General features: G+C 40.2%; 2 protein-coding genes and 1 long non-coding RNA gene across 4 annotated transcripts in view; 2 read left to right on the forward strand and 1 right to left on the reverse strand.

Moving 5' to 3' along the window:
• LOC136420525 (uncharacterized) overlaps positions 1 to 6925 on the forward strand; it is a 14915-nt gene extending 7990 nt beyond the window's left edge. For both annotated transcript variants that reach the window (XR_010753244.1, XR_010753246.1), the window contains exon 4: positions 1930 to 6925. This is a non-coding gene — a long non-coding RNA (uncharacterized lncRNA). The remainder of the gene's footprint in view (positions 1 to 1929) is intronic.
• A 171-nt stretch (positions 6926 to 7096) lies between these two features.
• Positions 7097 to 8556, forward strand: LOC136428149 (perlucin-like protein). The gene is made up of 2 exons (XM_066417469.1): positions 7097 to 7820; positions 7946 to 8556. The coding sequence occupies exons 1-2, from the start codon at positions 7451 to 7453 to the stop codon at positions 7954 to 7956; spliced, it is 381 nt and encodes a 126-aa protein (XP_066273566.1). The 5' UTR covers positions 7097 to 7450; the 3' UTR covers positions 7957 to 8556.
• A 7284-nt stretch (positions 8557 to 15840) lies between these two features.
• Positions 15841 to 17576, reverse strand: LOC136423645 (uncharacterized). Its single transcript, XM_066411939.1, has 4 exons — positions 17217 to 17576; positions 16614 to 16772; positions 16322 to 16476; positions 15841 to 15844 (listed from the first exon to the last, which is right to left on the reverse strand). The coding sequence occupies exons 1-4, from the start codon at positions 17526 to 17528 to the stop codon at positions 15841 to 15843; spliced, it is 630 nt and encodes a 209-aa protein (XP_066268036.1). The 5' UTR covers positions 17529 to 17576.
• Between the last annotated feature and the right edge of the window lie 3803 nt (positions 17577 to 21379).

Consider the following 21379-nt stretch of genomic DNA (forward strand, 5'->3'; position numbering starts at 1 on the left):
TTTTAGGCCAATACAGAAAGTAGATTTTCCTACTGTTTCTTTGCATAGCAAGCTTTATCAACTCTATAAAATTGCTTACAGATATTCAGGAAGGGAGGTTACAACTACTTACAACATTACTGCACCATACAAACAACTTTAAAAAACTGTTATCCTCCATCCAAAACAACACACAGTGTGAAACTAACACATGGCCACACATGGCTTCTGTACTTCTTATCAGGCTGACCGCCCAGTGGGGTGCCTGTTTACAGTTCACCAGTTTCTGTAAAAAATCATCCTTACCAGAGTTCTTGCAGTTTTGAAGGGAAAATAACCACATTTTATTGATACCCTTCAAAGTAGACTCTCTAGAATAAATTAATAGTTGTATTCTACCCTCTTGGAAAAAGATATGAGTGTTTCCAAAGAAGAAGAGCTTCATGGCATCTGGCAGTCTAAAGTGTGCCTAAGTGATTAGACCACCATGGGGGTCCTCCAGTGCACTGGGATGTTCTTGTTTATCTACTATTGAGGTGGTGTCCGGGAGTTTTTGTTTTGTTTTGGTACAGTTCACAAATACCAAAAATAGACGAAATAATGAAGAAAATATGCTGAAAAGGGGTTGTACATGTCAGTACCTGCCTTTAACATTAAGATTTGTTCACAAGAATATTTTCAATTTTTGCGCCAAAATCCTACATAGTGGGCCTTTAACAAATTTGCAATGTGAATTGGTTAGCTTCAAACCGTTAGTAGCAAGAGCGTTTGCTTTGTGAACTGTATAGTGCGAAAAGATATGATGTTGCCTCCCTACATCTGCTTGTAGATACCCCTGGAGAGTCCCCACAAGCAGCCTGCCTGTCCTTCAAAACTAGGACATGCAGGCTCACATGCACAGACTGGTCCTAGCTAATCATTAACTTAATCAAGCAGATGTATGGCAGGGTCGTCTTGCACATGTCTATTGCGGTATCAAGTCAAGTCAAAGCATTTAGTTTCTTTCGAATACTTGTTCAGTCACACGGGCCGCTTTTCAACAAGGTCGAAGTGAAGGGGCAGGAGTCACGGATAAAGAGCATGTGTCTGGCTGTATATATCTGTGTATGTGTCTGCTCTTCTTTCTGATAGCATACATCTGCTTGGAGAATAAGTGGTGAAACTGGTATTGTAAGGTAGGCGATTGATAAAGCAGTCATCTTCAGTTGAGGTGAAGCATGCTTCTTTTTTTCTAGTAGCTAGTGGTAGTGCATTCCGGCTTCGCTACGGCTCGCGTTTCTGGCCAAGCACACTGGGTCACCCCCCTATTTTTCTTTCGATAAGTGTGTTGCGTCCTTTTACGTGCATAGGTTTGATGCATACACAGGACAGCCGGCTTTACGTCACTATCCAAAATGACGAATGCAATCTCTCATAACATGTCAGAGCTGGAGTCGACCCTAGGGTCGAATTTGGGCCCCAGGATCCATGGAATTTGATCAGAAAATGTATGCTTTCGCTTTCTTGTAAATGCTACAGCATCAATATCTGTCAGGAATTCGAACCTGGACAGGCTCTGAGTTAGCAACCTGAACCACAAGACGTCGGCGCCACCCGTCCGCTTGGAGATCATACAGTTTGCAGTGCATGCAGCTGACAAACAATTTAGGTAGCGGGTGGCACGGGGTAGGGCTAACTGACACCAATGTGACAATTGTATGTTAATGAGCGCAGCCATAAAGCATAACTATAGCCTAGAAAATATCTAGAACAGATATAACTACGGCGTGGGTATGGTTTGAATACATATTAGACCCAAGAAGTGATGCGTTTTCTAATTATTGCTCTTTTGCCCGTCGAAACGGTTGGTTTGTCGGGGTGTATGCTGCCAATCGCTCTGTATTGATTCACGTATCTGATCGTATTTCCCTTATTTTTACAATTTTTCCTTTCGTATTTCTGTCTTTACAGAGAACAGAATACCACACAGTTCGGGCAGAAGACAAGGATCAGACTCGGTGCGACTGCAAGGGTGGCTGTACCTGCCTCATACCGTGGATGTTGCAAATTGTCCAGCCCCAGATCATGTCAACTCAGCCAGGAGCAGCCGTGTTTCCTCTTGTCGAGCCTGTATCTGCCAATTCCAGGTACAAACCAGTTCAGTTCAGAGTACCAGCCTGTCCCAGCCACCAATCACAGCGGCTGCGAAGAGGACAATTCTGATGTTTATGACTTCAATGAAGATGTCCGAGCCAACGCGTTTAAACAGGTTAATACTGTATGTTAGCAGAGCACGACAGGAGAGCGCAGAGTACGACTCGAACACGCGTACGCAGAGGACACTAACTTTGGACTGCACCCCTGAAGTCATATGATGATAACCCATCCGGTATATGTCCAGCACCAACTCCGAGCCCTTCGAATGTCCCTTCTACATCGTATACATCAAGACTCCAAAGTTATTCTCCAGCAGAGGTTTCGGTGGGGGGGCTAGTAGTGGCCGCGAAATCTTACGGCTGGTAGCCTCCTTCGTAGACTTCCTAGAACGGCGTCGTATGTATTCATATATTTGGGGGAGGCGGGTGACGCGATTTCTTACACGGGACAAGGTTCTCTAATGCCGTCAAGGGCGTTTTGCTGCCGAGGGAGTTATGTCGCCGAGGGAAAGGCGGTCGTCCCTCGGCAGCGAAACTCCCTTGCCGGCATTAGAAAACCTTGGTCCGTGTAAGAAATCGCGTCAACCACAACCCGCCTCCCCCCTCCCCCAAATACGCCGCCGTTCTAGGAAATCTGCGAAGGAGGCTACGGCTGGCTCTCTTCGCCGTAAGACATCGCGGCGACTACGTAAGACATAGCGGCGACTAATAGCCCCCGACCGAAGTCTCTGCTTGGTAATGTTTCGGTTCCATGGGGGATCACGTAGATAACCAAACATGTATTGTTTTATACTGTGTTATTCAATAGGCATTTTCAAACACCTGTTTCAACGTTTCTCTGTGCATACTGGTCTCAGGTGTTGGTAACATATAACATGTCATGATACTTTTCTTGTAAACAGTCAAAGGATAAAGGATACTTGCAAATTTATAAGAAGGAAACAGAAAGGGGTAAGACTTGGAATTTTTTTTAAATATTGATAAACCCGTGTCTGTACTGTTTATGTCGACCATTTCATCTCATAGTCGTGTGTTATACAGAGTGGTCATACCTTATAACATCTAAGAAATTGTTCGGAAATTCCCTCGTGTCGTGGCTGGCCAAGACAAAAAATATTCCCCGTGCCCGGCTAGACGAGGGACGTTCCACAGATCTAAGACAGTATAAATGTCTTTTTGAATTTGTTAGTGTCTGTAAATATTGTTGTTATGTCATATCAAGCTTTATTTCCAACATTTTGTCATCTAAACCCTCAAACCACCGTATGGGGTCAAAACTGACCCCAGGCGTATATCAACATGTGCCATTTTGACATTTTGAGCTGAAAACAAAATTCCTTCAATGAGTTTGTTTGTATATATGTCTTATAACTTCTCACAAGTTTTTACCGAGATTGGCTCATTGTTGATTAAGTTGTCCTAGAAAGCTTACGCGTGGTCCAGTGGGGTCAAAACTGACCCCAGCAAAATCTGCACTTATATTCCCTATTGTTTGATACTTGTCATCTAGTAACATGTATGATAAGGGTTATTATGATCATAGTTACAAAATTTAATTTTGTAGAAACGTGAAGAAAACATTTTTTTAATGAACGTAAAGATCAGTGACGTTGCGACGTATTATGACGTCATTAATGTGATTATATTGACGAAAACCAACAAATTTGGTATTTTCATATAACTCAAAGGTACCCGATAAAACTTAAATAGAAATACTGTATGATAAATCATGATATATTCAAAGACGTTATTTGTAGATGGCAACAGGAACAACGTCAAAATGACGTCATATGAATCATGTTCATATTGGGTTACTCTAGCGAAATCCGCCATCTTGGTTCCGCCATCTTGAATTATTTCAAATGCATTTTTTCATCATATAACCTAATAACACAATACAAATGGACCAAAACGTTTATATTAAGATTGTTTCAGTTTAAATAAACATGGTGATGATGAGATTTGAGGTTGAAATAGCCGGTTATAGCGCATCTAATTATATCGTCCTCCATCTTTGATTTTGACCGATGACGTAATCAAATATGCATAAATTATGAATATCATATCATAAAAGTGATAGTGAATAACATTGGTTAGTGTTGATATAAGAAAATAAGTGCAGTTTACAAAGAAAGCCCTAGAATTACATTGTAAAATCCAAAATTAGCGACTTTTTCCAAATATGGCTCTCAGAAACCGGTCGCCATAGCAACATGAAAACATTGATTAGTTATTTCATTACTTTTAAATTGTTGCCAATGAAATTTTAGCAAAGGTGACCAAGTTTGGTTGTTCTAGCTTAAGACATTCAGATGCTATATGACATCAAGTGTAGGCGCGGGCTTTAAAAGAGCCCACTTGTCTGAATAGCGTTAGTTGCAAAAGACGATGTTCCTATTTTTGCATAAATTATGATAATAAGCAGAAATTATTCACGCTTAATCATGTCAAACTGTCCCTTATAGATTACTCAAACTATACATAAATACAAACCACAAAAATAGTCACAAATAAAGCTGTATTTGTAGAAAACATTGTGGGGTCAGTTTTGACCCCACACGGTAAGATTAGGCGTAAAAAAGCTATGGTGGTTTGAGGGTTAAAAGTTCAGACTTAAGACGGAAAAAGGTAAAAAAAAGGATTATCCCCTTTAGATTTGGATTGTGATTTACTTGTTCATATTCTTACATACATTGCTCGTAAATGTAGTATCCTACTAATTGATAAAGGCGTGCATCATTGTTATGGGGTAAAAAAGAGATCAATGTTGCAAAGAAACACAAATCTTTCAGGGAAGGATATATCCTCCAGCCTTCTAAAGAAAGTATTTATCCTCTAGCATTCTAGTCTTCCAGGGAAAGGATATATCCTCTAGTGCAGGGAAAAGGATATATCCTTTAGTTTTCCAGGAAGGATATATCGTCTAGCCTTCCAGGAAAAGGATATATCCTTTACCTTTCCAGAAAAAGGATATATCCTCTACCCTTCCAGAAAAAGGATATTGCCTCTACCCTTCCAGGAAAGGATATATCCTTTACCCTTCCAGGAAAAAGGATATATCCTCTACCCTTCCAGAAAAGGATTTATCCTCTACCCCGCAGTGGAACTCTAGTTATGTGTTTACAGTTAAGGGAATGTGAGTTATTATAGCCAATTTTCAGGGCTTTATTGTAATACAGGACATATTGTGCTAAAGCTGATGTTCCCACCCCAAATTTAGTTAATTTCTACTATTATGCTACCAACCAAAGAAATGTGGTTGAGACTTTGGCGTGTCCGCTATGGTAGCGATGGTGCATGCACACAGGTCTCAAAAATCCTTATTTAGAATTCTGGAATGACTTGTAAGATGATGTTTTCGTTTTTTTTTTCTACCTCCCAGCGCCCTTTTCCTTGAAAATTGGTCTGCTACTTGCAGAAAAACAAAACGTCCTTCGCACCACCCCATACAACGTCATCGCTCCAAATATGGGAGTCTTGCAAATATGAGATATCCTCACTTTTCCAGACTAATCATTGTAATCGTAGTCCATATTCATGTCCCTTTACGCTTGGTGCTGTGTTGTTCGCCTGTTGTTTGCACAACACGGTCAAAATGTACGAGCAAGCAGAGCCGGTCCGGTCGCCTTTCTCCGGCCCCGGTAGCGACCAAATCAGCGGGCCGCTGCCCCAACCCCCTCCTGTATGTCAGAGTAGCTCAAAAGGGCGTGGCCGCCATGGCAACGGCGCTTTTGACAAGTCACAAGGAGAGAAAGGCGAGTCCTCACACACGTCTGAAGAAGCCGAGGAGGCAAAACATTACGCAACGTACACGTCTAGAGGTAACAGACGTTTTTGTACCTTGTCCTTCTCAGTGCACATTTGCTCAATCAAAATGGATTTCTTTAAGATAGGGTACGGTGCTTGGTCCTCAAATATCACTGACGGAAAGTAATGGAAGCTACTTGAAACGTCTGACCGTTTCCAAAATCATATTTAGTTGATTTGAGGAGTTTCTTCATGGCTCAAGCCCTTACCAGGTTCCGCGGATAGCTGGGAAAATAGTAGAAATTGGCCAAATAAAGTGAATGGTATGCTAAGGGAGTCGGCTGGGAAAAGAGGGTGAAATATGCAATCCTAGAGCGGCAAACTGTACCCCTATAGAAGACTTACACCTCTTGCATGTTTTTCTGTCTATTTGGCCAATTTCTACTCTTTCCAGCCGCCTCTGGAGCCTGGTTTGGGCTAAGTTGGCGTAACGTTAACATTTCTAGGGTATATGATCATTGACGCATCCTTGCATACTTTACTGCTTCATGAAACTGAAGTCAGATCTATATCTGAATACGGTGATCATTGAGCCTCCATTAACATAAATCCGCCAAGTTACATAAATTCGCCACTTTGATAAACAGCGTGTTTAAGAGATCTTTAGTGCAGATTTTGTTCTAAGATTTCGAATGTATTGTATTCTAACGTATATTGTAATGAATTTTTACTCCATTTATTGTCAAGTTATTTATAAAGTTTACGTTGTACGTTCGTCTGTGGGTCAGAAGTTCCCAGAGATAACTGATAGTAGTGTAGTAAATTGTTCCATTATCAATATATACAAAAATGAATTAATTGCCCTGTTCTGTAGGCAGCTTGGCGTATATTGAACGATAACCTGAGCGAAAGACATTTTCCTTCTCACAGACCGCACGTATCCGGGATATCCGGGTGATTTAAGCGGCCGCCGTGCTTTTTGTAGTTTCAGCTGCATGGTCGCCGGGATCGCCGTGGCGATAGGCGTAATCGCTGTGGGAATCGCCCCTCTGACGTTCATCAATAAAAAGGTACACACTCTTGCACCACAACATCTATTGTCAACCTACTTTGATCACATTGCTTGCGCTACGATTTTTAGAGGCTACTGAATACTTTTGTGTCTTCACCACCCCATTTTGTTTCTTAAGATGTGTATTCTGACGTATGTACATGCATATTACGTTTATAGGAGATTTCTGAATTGGCCATCTCTTTTGACGCCTTAAAGCGCGACCTGGACAAGGAACAAAGCCGAACCACCTTCTTGGACCAGCGTCTTCACGAGATGAGTGCGAGAACATTTACACATACAAAAACCAATGCTTGGCACATTCATATCATAATCCTTTTGTCGTGTATTGGCGGTGGTATCATGTTTTGATATAGTGTATACGTGTGTCATATCAAACATAAGTTATCACATAAAAGCACAAAACCAGACTGTTTAATATTCTGATAAAGTAAGTGTAAATGATATATTACTGTCTAATCTTCATTTTGTTAATTGCGAATGTTGTTTTACAGTTTCTTGTCCTAAAGGTTACACAATGTTGCATGAAATCTGCTACAAGGCCTTCAACACACGAAAGACCTTCCTTGGAGCAGCTGCGGCCTGTGGTGAAGACGGCGGCACCCTTGCCATGCCCCGAGACCCTGAGACCAACGCCTTCCTGATCTTCTTGTGCAAGTCCGTAAACGGCAACGCACCCTTCTGGTTCGGCCTGGACGATCAGCGCGGAGAGGGAAGATTTGAGTGGGTGGATGGTTCTGCAATTGGCTCGTACAACTCCTGGGCTCCGGGAGAACCGAACAACTTGGGCAACGAAGATTGCGTTCATTACTACCCAACCCAGAAAGACCAGTGGAACGACGCATCATGCGGCACACAGATTGGCTTCATATGTCAGGCTGATGCAGGTACTTCTTAGGTGCATCGTTTCATGGAACTCTTCCATCTTTTGAACATGCCAAAGCTCAATTAAGTATTTACTTCACGAAGACCACATTCATACATTCCTGCTAATGATGCTTGTTTTTTCCAGGACGCCCATAGACGACAGGCGGAACTCCCCCCACAGCTGTGCAACGGCTCATCCACAATCCGCTATAAAACTTTCCAGTAACACCTTGGTCTCTGGATGTCCTTACGTCCTTTGTCAAATAGTACAGAAGCAGAAGAAATTATGAAAATGCAATGGAATAGTGCTGTAGAATGGTAGCCACGCCTACGTTTTTATGAAGAGAGATTCTTTAGATCTTCCTAGTGTTCTTTTATATGAAAAACGTTTTAGAAATTAAGAGGAATTTTGTCAAATCAAATGCATTACCTATTTCGGGAGCGTTTCTTTCAAAATACTTAGCATCACAAAGGAAGAAAAAATGGAAATGGAAGCACTTTATTAAGACGACTTAACACTTAACAATGTTTTCACGATATTTTTCGTCTGTTGTCGTATTATTAAATAAAAGAAGCACAGCGCCAGGACTGCTCGTATGGAACATCCATGTAAGTTCCTTTGTTGTAGGCCTTGAAAAAGTTTCAGGAAAGTTTGTATTCTGTGCTCATTCTAGCCCGAGCCTCTTAAAAAGCCACATTGAAAAAAACCGTTTGTTTGACACGCTTAATAGAAAAAATTAAACTGAAATGATGCTGCTCCGGTTGTCTTATTGAGTGGTGCCTGTGGTGTGAAATATCCCTGCTAGAGTAATAATTAGTCCGCTCCGCACATTCTAGTGATCCAACTTTTGGACATTGGACCATTAAAACTTTATAAGGCAGGAGGGTGCGGCGCTTATGATATGTTTGTGGTTGGGCAAAAGTTGAATTAAAACGGGAAGATCAAGAGAAGTGTATTTTACTCTTCATTGTATAATGATATAGTTATTGTACATTTCAAAAGTAAAACCTGTTAGTTAGCCTACATGTACGCATGAATCGTTTCTACGTGTCTTCCCCGCGAAGTTTTACAATGCATTTATGTCATAACCTCCTTGTCAAACCTGACTCATGTTAATGAAACCACTTGACAAATTTCAGCAATGCTGCAACGCTAAGCATGGGTTTGCCACTTGGGTTATACTTTGAGATCCTCGCTTAGGGTCAAGCATATTTAAAAGTCTCAAGCACTTCACTTCATTCTGCAATTCCTAAAAAAAGCTCAAAGTTAAGAGGAAGACACAAAGCTTCTCTAGCTCTGTTTAACTGATGCACACGCCCGTTAATAAGATATAGAAGTCATCTGTAGCTATCTCTCCATGACTTATTGAAATAGGATGTTGGCGCACAATATTGTATGTTATACATTACTATTGTCCATATCTTTGCCATACGTTGGTTAAGTTAATGTTGCTCTTTCCATGTGGCACTGTTAAAAGTACCTAGCTATCTTGGGCGCAGTGCCACATTGTCCCTGTCTGTGTAATAATATTATTCAAACAAATCAAGTGTGTTGTTGAGAATCTGTGCATTTACGCAACATGGGTACATCTTACTTGACGAACACGGAAAATATTAAACGAAGAAAAAAATGAAATATTTCTCCTATTACTGCATGTATAATTTCATGCAATAAAGCTGATGTTTTCCAAACATGATAAAAAGTTCTTTTCAAGACCCATATTTCAATATGTAAGAACCGTCAAAGAAAACGATAATACGTGTCGATATGCGTTGATTTGTCATTAAAACCCTCAAACCACCGTACCTTTTTTACGACTAATCTTACCGTATGGGGTCAAAACTGACCCCACAATGTTCTCTATAAATACAGCTTTATTGGTGACTATTTTCGTTCAACGCGGTTGGCGACATAACTAAAAGGGGAAAAAATAGAAAGCCTGACAAAAACACCTAAAAACACGTTAAAAACCAGTCAGACCCACTCCCCTGCTTGGAGCGTACACTGCAGCAACACTGCACCACTGCTAGATTTATTCCATTCATATAATTATATTGACTGTACCATTTAATCATCACTTTCAACTTACAACACTGCAATATCGAACCTTTGTGGCCCATATTATATCAACATACTCATATTTTTCATGACCAGTTATAACATACATCAGCACACTCTACACATATACTAGTCCTGTACCACCAAATGAACTTTAACCCTATCTAGACTGGACTCATTAGCCCCATCATAATTTCCAAATGGTATGGTGCATGATCAAATTTGCAGGGGGTGTTAAGCATGTAAATATTAATCACTCTCCATAATAAGCCTTGATTATTTGGCGAAGAAAATGTGTTCGTGGAACTCTAGTTTTATTAATCTATTACCTCCAGTTTTATTGTGTTTTTCCATGATATTCGGTATACCGGTAGTCAGACATAGTCAGACATGAATACAATAAGATTAATTTATGCAAATTAGGACGTGCGGTGTTCAGAATATGGGTTGTATTACAATCATGTAACATTTTTTATGTAAAAGATATCAATTGTGTGAATTATAGCCAATTTGAACACTAATCAATGCGAAAATGCCATAAATCCTGGTAAATAGTGAAAATGACATGTTTGTGATATGTGCAATTTAGTTAAGGTGTACATCGGTTTGCATATATTATGTAGATCTGCAAGTTATTTACGTAATCCACGATCAAACGGGCTCATCGTATTATTCTGCCAAAGTTGCTGATAATTTCCACCTTAATCCTTCTTTAATGCAGTTTCAGTCAGTACTCATTCTGAGGAAATGGCATGAATAAACTGATTGATAAACTGAACAGGAGAGAACATTTTAAATGTTATTGAATTCCAATTGTTTGCTTGATAGCTTTATTGGTATTTTGATTTGGTAGTCAATATCCAAGGTTATTCCTTTTCTAATACAGTTACAGTCAGCAAACTCTCTGAAGAGATTGTCAAATTGAATAGGATGACTAAACGTTAGTAGTTTTTTTTTCAAATAGATTCATTACATTGACAAAGATTACTTACATTTGGGGTTATAAGGAATTTAAGACAAACTAGAGTTCCACGACCTCATACCTTCGCCAAATGATTTTAACCTTTATGACTGACGTATAAGGAGTGTTTCTCATCAATTATAAATCATACCAGTTGATCGTCTTCACCCAAATAACAGAAGTATGAGCTTAAGAAAGAAGGTTATGCTAACAAAGTAACATTTATCATCAATTATGCAAATGAGGTCCTTATCATCATAATTTGATTCAACGATGTTCACATATCTTCCAAATGACACAAGTATGAAATTGCCATCATTTATCTGTATGGAATTATAGTACTTTCTCATTATTTATGCAAATTAGGTTACATTTGCATATTTTTATCTATCAAAATTCCTCAGTTACAAATGTCACATATTTCAATAGTCATATCATGGAACGCAGCGGGTTTTTAAATTGTCTCATTAATCATGCAAATTAGAATCTGATTTGCATAACTATCGTCCAAGCATACAAAGCATCACGTAAGCTATCTATATACCAAAAATCATGACCATCTATCAAGCCCATCTTGAGTCATAGTATTTTCTCATTAATTATGCAAATGATGTCTTCATTTGCATAGTTGATATTTATTAATATTTCTCTCTTCTTCAGTTACATATGTCACATGTTTGAGAGTCCTATCGTGGAATTTGGCAGATGTATAAACTTTCCTCATTAATTATGCAAATTAGATACTGATTTGCATAATAAGTATCTAATCATGTACATCATCACTCAAGCTATCTGCTTACCAAAAATCATGACCATCCATCTGGCCCTTCTTGAGTTATTCCCTTTCAAAGTCTGAAGCAAAACCTGCTCCTGCAGTTCCAGAAAAAGCCGCTAGGGGGCCCAAACCTATACCACTAACTCTCTGTCTAAAGAGCTATCTACCACTCAAAAATCAGGACCATAGCATGTCCAGAACACGAGATATCAAAACAGGACGTTCCGCTGCAGTACCGTAACAAGCCGCTAGGGGACCCAAAATCTAATCATTTCCATGTCTCATTAAGACCTACCCACCTACCAAATATCAAGACATTCCATCCAAGCCTTCTTGAGTTATGCTGTACGTTACAAACAAACACACACACAAACACACCCACCCACCCACAAACGCTACCCTCTGCATAACCTTCTCGGCGAAGGTAATCATTCTGTACAACCGGATGTGTTACGGAGATTGCTTCCGGCCTGTTTTGAGTCAGCAAACTCTCTGAAGACATTGTCAAACTGAGAAGGATGACTGAAGGTAATTTTTTTCTTTGGCAACCAAAGGCGAATATAAAAAAAATGGCCATATTTCATCGATGTCACAAAATTGCACAAGATGAAACTGATTTTGTCAAGAAAATGACCAAAAATCGACAAAAAAAATACCACGTGGTGAGGTTAAAACATCATTATCTTTAAAAAACGCTGGTCAAAATTCTAAATGGCCAGTTACAAGTAAGCTCAATTGGTCGTGGGACTGCGCGCGTGGTAAAGCCCCCGTCACAAATAAGAAATTCATCTCGGCCGACGTGTTGGCGAGCTTCAAATGTGCATTTTCGGCCGAAGTACGGCCGACGTCCTGTCGATTACGCGGGCTTCGAGCGATTTTTAGCAATCAAAGTTGATCCAAATATTGACCTTTTACCAGGTTATTCAATTCTGACTTCGTCCATGTCCAAGAGATGGTACCATCTCATGGGGGATTTTTAGTTTTTAGTGTTCGACGGACGTCGCCCAAGATTTTCATTGGAAAATACGGTCGACGCTCGGGCGATTTTGAAATTCGGCGAGCTTCGGGCGATCTACAAAGTCGGCCGACGCTCGCAAGAATTGTGACGCCGGCTTAAGGGAGATTCGAAGGACCCCGGTTCGATACCGAGTGCAGACATCTTTCTTTATTTTTCTATTTAAACAGCCATTTGATATTTACAACGCCTTTGTCTTATGAACAGGACTTCATAGATTCCAAACGTGGCCTTTGAATTTTTTTTATTCATTGTAATGGAACATAAAATCATACTGAGCCAAACGTTGCTGTAGAATCAGATACAGTAACTGCAGTTGATAATAACTCTTTCCATGTTAATGAACAAGAAATTTTAATCAGTGTTGCCGATTTTGAAAGAAAGTTCCCAAATCCGTCGGCGCGGCTACTATGCGCGCTAAGATGATTCTCGCAAACACTCGCCACTAAACTACTATTGCCAATGTAAACTAGCAGTCCACTGCTTTTATTTTGTTTAATACTTCTCGTTTACATTCATAATCATGTATGATTTCTCAATTAATGGTAAATTCTTTATTATATTGTTCTCATGACCTTTACATTGTTTCATTTTGTTTATCATCCAACTTATTTCCTTTGTATAACTGATCAACAAAAATATTATGGTTTGATAAAGGGAAGCCTTTACATTAAGCAAAAGCTTTTTGGCCAGCCCTGCACTGTTTTAATTATCCTTGTATTTCTTTCTTATGTGTGTATATTCTTAAGTGCGAAATAAAATAAGATACTCCACTAAAAACAGCGATCCTTTGTTACGGTAGCAAATGCTCCATTGTTCAGTATCGACTTTATTCAGAAGTTTTCGCAGACAACACAGACGGGGAAAATGTCGCCGCACGGCACAAAATATGTGAATTTTCATGAATTCTAGCAAAATTATCAGGCAAAATAATGAAGAAATGTGATAAATGTGGAAATCAGTATAATAGAGAGGAGCTACCTGTAAATTGGATTGAATACTTGTTCGACATTTAGTAGTCTTTCTAGATAGAATCTTGCATAGTTGTTATGAACTTCTAGTTCACTTAATTACCATAGTGCTGATGTTATGGTGCTTGATCAAATGTAAATAATTACATTCATAACTTCTGTAATGAACTTATTGTACATTTTTAAAGAAAATACAAGTTGTAAGCGCTTAAGCCAAGACCAGCTTTTTTAAAAGGACTTGTCATTTTAAATTTGATAGCTTCATTATATTGAAGGTTAGACATCAAGGTAAAAGGAAATAAAATATCAAATCGAAATCGCGATCTTTTCCATCTGATGTGGTACGGAGATTTTTTCCAGACGTTTTGAGTGAGATCCAAAACTCTTCATAGCTTCATTAGGAAGACTGAACTGTTAATTTTAGTGACGCTTGATCATGGAGAAGACGGATGAATGTCGTCAATTGACAAGCAATCACGTCTTATCCAGTTGTATATAATGATTTGTCTTTCAATATCATACATTTATGAAAAGTGCTTTCACTTCGTAGTATGTTTAATTGGTATCAATTGAGCAAGGTAATTTCCTTTTTTTTACAGTTAAAGCTAGCAGTCTTTCTGAGGAGATGGCCAAATTGTCTAAAGACATGAACAATACTGAACTACGATTGAACGACCTGCATCGTAAGACGATTGTTTAATGTCTTTGGACCTTTGTTTAATGTCTTGTTATAATGGTGCCATTAGGCTTCTAGGCCCTTCCTCTTGGCCCCACAGGAATCAAAGGAGCCATTAGGCTAGCTGGTCCTCCAGGCAAAAACGGCTCCATTGGGATAGCTGGCCCTGTTGGGCCTCCTGGATGTCCAGGGGAAAGGGGAGACATTGGACCAGCTGTTCCTGTGTCTCTTGGACTACCTGGACCTTCTGGAGAAAAGGGAGACGTGGGGCCGGCTGGTCCTGTGTGTTTCGGGCCTCCTGGACCTCCTGGAGAAAAGGGAGACATGTGGTGTGATTTTTCGTGTGTTTCACGTTTCGTTCAAAGGGAACCCAACCAAGGCGTGTTGTTCAGTATACCAAATGAGAACAAAACAAAAATATGCAGCACATGAGTATTGTAAGAAAAGAAAAATCACAAGTGACCACAGACCGACGAAACAGAGACAACTTCAACTTCAACTTGATTTACTTCCAGATAACCCCGCGAGGGGCAAAGTAGGGGGGAGCGTCTCGACTTCGTTTCATCAAGTAAGTTAAAAAATATTTTTTCAGCAATGTACCCATACCCTTTTCCTGCCATAATTTATTATGTAGATACTGTATGCAAGTACCAAGAAGAAGTATGCAACATTGATTTAAACTCTGCTGAATACTTTATTGTATCTGCTACATGTAGGATATGGAATCACCCATGAGCTTTCCTCAGTTTCCAAGTAAATGAAATAATCCCTAGAATTTATGTAGATGTCAGACGTTTCTGACTACAATATGGTGTTCAATTTATTATTTTCCTTTACAACACAACACAACACAACACAACACAATACAAATTGTGTTAAGTCATACCTGCTCATAAATCTCTACCTATCCTTAACATTGCAGTAATGACCTGTTATGGTTAGCCTTAACGTCAGGTGGTTCTTAAGTTTATTGTTTTTATCCGTCTAAATCTTATCCAGGGCCACAGTTCAAGGTCAGAGGTATATTTGACAGGAAAATACCCACAAGTATTATTATAACAGAACTTTATCTTAGATGACATAGCAGTGCTCTTTATCACAAACGCAATCTATGGAGCATACTGAATGTACACAGTGCAATATATACATACATTGTTCTACAGTTGTATCGAAAGTTATTATATCCATACTGCTTCAATTCAAATTGATTAATTAAGGAGATATGAGAGTTTTAATTCATATTTGATATAATACAGGCCTCTGACAAGTAAGTGATGGTGCAATCATGCACTTTGTGCCATACAATTGTAAGTTAACAAACTCTTTTTAACAGTTTCCCAGGCAACATGTCACTGAGCATCTTTGTGAACACATTTCTAACAAAATATAGACTCCTTTTGGCTGGCCTGTCTGACTCTGTCTACAGTTTCCTTTTGGTAGGTTCTGGGACCCCCCCAGACTTGTCTGGGCTTATTTGTAGCAAATGCGCCTCAAGTGTGGACTTCAACTGTTGAACAGGGTCCCTGATTGTCGCCGTCCGGCGAAACATCTCCCTGAAGGAAGCGCAGAAGGGCCTTATTCTCTCATCTGGAGAACAGAGGGAAGAGAACATGATTTGTGTAAGTACATTGTACAAGAACATTTTAGCTATCCTGATTGATTAGTGTTATCCTACATTGATGACTCAGGACATTGGGGAGATTGTACGTTCTGATGTGTACTCAGATAACAGATTAACATCTCTGTGCTAATATGAAAGCTCATTTGTGTACAGTAATCTAATGAGACTTTAAAATTTTGATCCATCTCAACAAAATGGAGACTAAAAGAATTCAGATGATAATCAATTTGTAGTTGTAGGATGCACAATCTTTAATTTAATTTTTCTTATGATAATGATAATAACACTTATATTTTACTTTGTATGCTTGTGACAGAAGTACTAATAAAGATGACAGCAAGTCTACCAGTATATATCAACACAGTTTTTGTCCAAAAGAAAGGCAATTTAATTCACCTAGCAGGTCAATCTGCTCGGTGTCCATTCGGCTCCCATGAGTGAACCTCTTGTGACACTCTGAGAACTCGCTGAGTATCTTCTTATATCTCTGCTCAATGGCCTGTGTCCTCGTGATGATTGTCAGGGGGAAGTTGAATTTGGACACAATGTCCCTGGCAGCTTCTGACGCAACTGAAGTAAGGTCTGCTATTGACTCCTTCTAAAGTGTGAAAGAGGAATGATAGTAAAACAAAGTTATCATTTTTTTGTCTGAATTCAGAATACTTCAGAAATGCCAGGAAATTGGAATTGTAGTTGAAATCTGTTTTGTTATCACTTATGATAATAAAATAGTACCTGCAACATGATCTTCACATGGTTCCCAACGAAACTCTGGGAGTGGTAGGCCTGGCGACGGACGTGGTGTTTCTGAAGTGCCTCTTCCAGCCGGCTTGCAAGAGGGCCATCTGTTGTTGTGACCTTTGCTTTTTTGATGAGCGTGTCAGCTTTGCTCTCCTGCATGGACATAGGAGTAATGTCTTTATTTATTCAGATTTAACAAATTTTTGGAAAGATTGACGTAACAGGTGACTATCACCTTTTCAAGATGTCAACCCAGACCAGACTGTAAGGTCTTTGTACTGAACCAAAATGCTTATTCAACAAGCTTTTTCCTTATACCTCTCAGATCATGTGACAACCTGACTTAGAGCTGAAGAATAATCATCTATATGGTAGATAACATTTGAAATCTATGCAAGCTTCCAACACAAGTCTTCAGTGCTAGTCTAATTCCTCTTAGTTTAATTTTATTCAACATTAAACTTTCTGTTTTTTGTTGTTGTTTTTTGAGCAGAAAATATGTCTTCAGATACTGAATTCGTAACAATGTACAGTGTGGAAAAATTCGAGTAGTAGAACTGAAAGGACAGATGTAGCAGGATCAAAATGATTTCTCACCATGTTCTTTCTTTTGTCCTGTAGGCTTGCTATTGCCTCTACCATCTGTGTGACATTGTCCTCAGGGTCACCCTCTGCCCTCAGAATCACCCACTTGAGCTCATTCTCCATCTCATCCATCTCACCCCGCTGTTCCTCCGCATCTCTGAGGAACTGCCTCGCCTCATCCACAGCCAGCACGTACGGAGACAATTCATGTAGCAGGTGATGGTGGAGCACCTCCGCCTCATCCACACCTTCATCTGGGAGGATGTCCTTCACCAGGTGTGAGGCAAGGATCACATCCAAGTCGTGCAGGTCCGCTTCTATCATCTAAAATATCTTTTGGTATATGCCCAGGCATATATGTAATGCTGGAGGGCATACCTGTGTTGAACAGACAGAATAGACAAGAAGAGCCAGCTGCATTAATATACATGTATTTAACTACAAACTTTGCAGATAAAGAATTTGCCATTGGAGTAAAAGTAGATACGTATAAAATCAGTATTTCTAAGTCTGTATTTCATAATTACAAGCAGGAGGAGGTACAAAATTTATTTGCCTTGAATATACAGTCTTGCTAACCTGATCAATAGCAATGTCAAACATTGCAGGCGCAATCACGTTTCGGTAGTTCTTTGCCTTACTTAGTTGACCACGTCCGTGCTCGATGAATTCCCTGTAGTCTCTTGCCAGGCTCTGCAGTGACCTTGCAGGGGCTTCCACCTCCCTTTCTGCCTGTGGCTTGGCCATAGATGTTCTAGTGACTTCGCACCAAAGGCATGGGTGTATTCCTGCACAGGTTACAAGAAAGCATCACATTTCAATGCTAAATGAATAAAAAAACAATTGATTTTGAGCTGTTCTGTTTCTCAGCCATATCATGATATTTTCTCAACTTAATATATTTATATGTATATGTTTGTTACGCATAACCTTTGAACTGCTTTCACTTACCACAGGGCCCAGAGATCCCGAACCACTGGCACAGAAGAGCGTAGTCTGAGGCGCCGAACAATCTGAGGGAACACTCTCGGCCGTCTGGGGACCTGTGTTGTACGATAGGTGATACATATGTAAGCATATCAAGTTATGAATTTGACCTGTCAGAAATGGGACATTTTTGGAAACAATGTGGCACGTTTGTTGTCACAAAGTTGTCATTATCAATGATTATGTTTCCAGTGCATTCATAGAGACTTTGATTTCTTTGCATCATTCTTAGAAATATACTTACTTCCATTTCCTTTCTGTGAGTGACTTGATGTCAGCGTTGATGTGTGCTGTGCCTGTGACTAAATTCACCCTACTGTCTTTCGCTGCGAAGCAGCAAAGAATCATTGTGTTTCCACTTGAATTGTGTGATGCTTTATTTAGCACTTGTGCCCCTATCTTGAACAGGTCTCCCCCATGGTCACCTGCCACTTTTATCCATACTTCATCAGCGGGGATGGCTCCGTCGTGCCATGTCAGTTTTCTAATAGAGGGGTACAAAATAACGGATGCACAAAGGACATCATGTTCATCATGTTTCAATGAAATCATATTTTCGTTAAGTAAATGATCACTCTTTAAGTTTCATATCCGCTCAGTTTGGTAGAACTGATCATTATAGTTTCGTAAAGAAAAGATGACATGATTTATGGTATTGATTAGTTAGCAAGAACAATTCTTACTGCTTATTTGCACTCCTTGTCATGTGATCTAACACTGCAGCATCCAATGGAATGGAAGCGCAGGGAATGGCCTCAACACTGGATGCCCCATCATGCAGTCTGACGGTGAACGGTAGAAGGTCACACTTGACTTTCACCTCGGATATTAGGCTCTGTGCGACATTGCGTGATGTTCTCTCCGACTTCACAGTGATGCCATACCCTTTGAGCCACCTGTACACAGAAGATTGAAAAAAAAAACAGTTTATTTTCTCTTGTAGTGATGCAGCACTTCATAGAAAGCAAAGTTGAAAATACCCACTATAGATAAATCACATTTTTTGCTGTGATGTGTATGTCAGGTGTATGGTATAGTATTTCTGTGCAGTATACCTCCTCAGCTGTCTTGTCTGATTCCAGTTGATCCCTATGTCAGTCTGGGCAGTGAGGAGATGGCCGTCTGAAATCCTGATTGTTGCCAGGTCCATGTTTCTCAGCATGGTCTGCAGCTCAGCCCGGGGATTGATCTTCGGCTCGCTCTGTAGCTGAGAGTGTTCGTCCCCCGCACTTGCCAACGTACGGCTCCTTGCTGTTGCATCTGTCACCTCTGAAGTTGGCTTCCTGGCCTTGGTAATCTTGCACAGTGTGATTGGCTGATAGAAATAAGAATATCAGTACAATATTATTGTTTGATCGTATGATTTCAAAGGATCAATTTTCTTTGTTTATGAAAGCTCTAGTTAAACATTAAGTACTCAGGTGGGTTATAGCAAGATGCTTAAGTTGAATAGTAACTTGTTGTACATGTAGTTTGCACAGAATGTCAAAGCAAGTACAGCAAGGGAATTATTATAATTTTATGATTTGTATGATCATAAACATATAATATTCTGAAAAATGATAGTGCTGTGAATTTCATATTTTTTTGTATTAACAATTTCTAGTAATGCATTAAGTTGACAATGTGTAATATTTTATTGATAGATCAATAAGTGTGTTCTTTTGAAGAAATAAAGTGATGACTCACTTGTCAACCTGTATGGCATTGGATCGTTTGTTTATCTTGTGCTGTCGCCACCTTTCTCTTAACCAGAGGGGTTAACATCTGTTTCTTCCACTGTCTCAGTGGCTCTGTTTGTTCTGTGTTTGTCAGAACATCTGACACAATCCTGATAGCATCAGACACGTTTGGGACAGGAACAGGTACAGGAACAGGTAAGAGCACTGGTGAGATGGCAGCAGGTGTGTTCATAGGAATAGGCGACAACGGGGCGCGTGAAGATTTGGGGACAAGGTGAGTGGGTGGGGTTTCCCCGCAGGTACGGCTGCTGGAGTTAGGCAAGTTACATGTATCACCGGTGGTTGTGCTGTGTGTCTGACAAGTTGCTACTGAGCTACATATACCATCTTTCCTAGAACCTCCCACTTTCTTGTTTGGCCTGCCTCCTTTAGAGATTTCACTGACTGTGTTGCAAGCGAAACACTGGTCAGATGGGCTGTGTTCTGTCCACAGATGGACAGCAGCTTTTCCCCCGTTGTACTTGGCATTTGACAGTTTTTTCCTGCATTTCTCGCAGTAGTAGGGGGGGGGGGGGGGGAGGAGGTGCATGTGAGTTTGGTCCGTAGGCACATCAGCACCAAAAGTCTCCATGATTTTGACCTTATAGTCTATGCATAGCAAAGGCTTGATGCTCTTTCGCTTCTCGGCCGTTGTTTGAAGCGTAGAACCACACAGACGGCACAGGTTTTGAAGACTTCAATGTGCGGACCCAGAGTTGACTCGGCCATAGTTACTTCCGGGTGTGCCAGGGGCTACGCCACCGCCCCGCCTCCACAGAAAGTTGTAATTATTTCGGGAAAGAAAGAGTTGCGACAAAAAACTAGTAGAAATAAATGAAAACAAACCAATCAACCTTGAGACAACAATTACGTTGTATTCGGGAAAACTTGATTAAATACGTAAGAAGTCGATTTCGGGAGCCGCTGTCACCCTCGTCTGACAGTCGTCGCTGCACGATTTCCTTGTACCCATTATCGTCTGATATCGCTTTACGACCTTTTTTTATCGGTAAAACACCAGGGGTAATCTTTATTTTACCATAGAAGTAAAGTACATACTATTTCTATCATAAGATACACAAGAAAGAGAAGAGTCAGAGGAAATTTCGTGATGCGGTGAGCTTTATTGTTTTACGTGTTCGTTCTTCGGCTCAAGCGCGACAATGGCCGCCATGATTTTTTCCCGCCCAGTTGCCCCTGGCAACGGCTCTTCTCGCCATTTCTCACTCAAATCTCGTGGCATTTGATTGTTTTCGTAAACAGCGCATGCGCCAATTAAATCGCGGTAGTCCGTATTGGGCTTAACACATGTGAACCATGAGAATGCTGGATGTATACTTTCGTCTGGAGGAAAGTGGACGGACACGGGATGCGGTCATCGGTATTTCTTCTCTTGCCAGGTTGTCCTAGGTACTTAACACCATATAGGCACATTGTTTCTAGCGATAAAATGGTTTGATATCGACG

The sequence above is a fragment of the Branchiostoma lanceolatum genome, chromosome 1 (genome assembly GCF_035083965.1).
Source record: "Branchiostoma lanceolatum isolate klBraLanc5 chromosome 1, klBraLanc5.hap2, whole genome shotgun sequence".
Taxonomy (NCBI): Eukaryota; Metazoa; Chordata; class Leptocardii; order Amphioxiformes; family Branchiostomatidae; genus Branchiostoma; species Branchiostoma lanceolatum.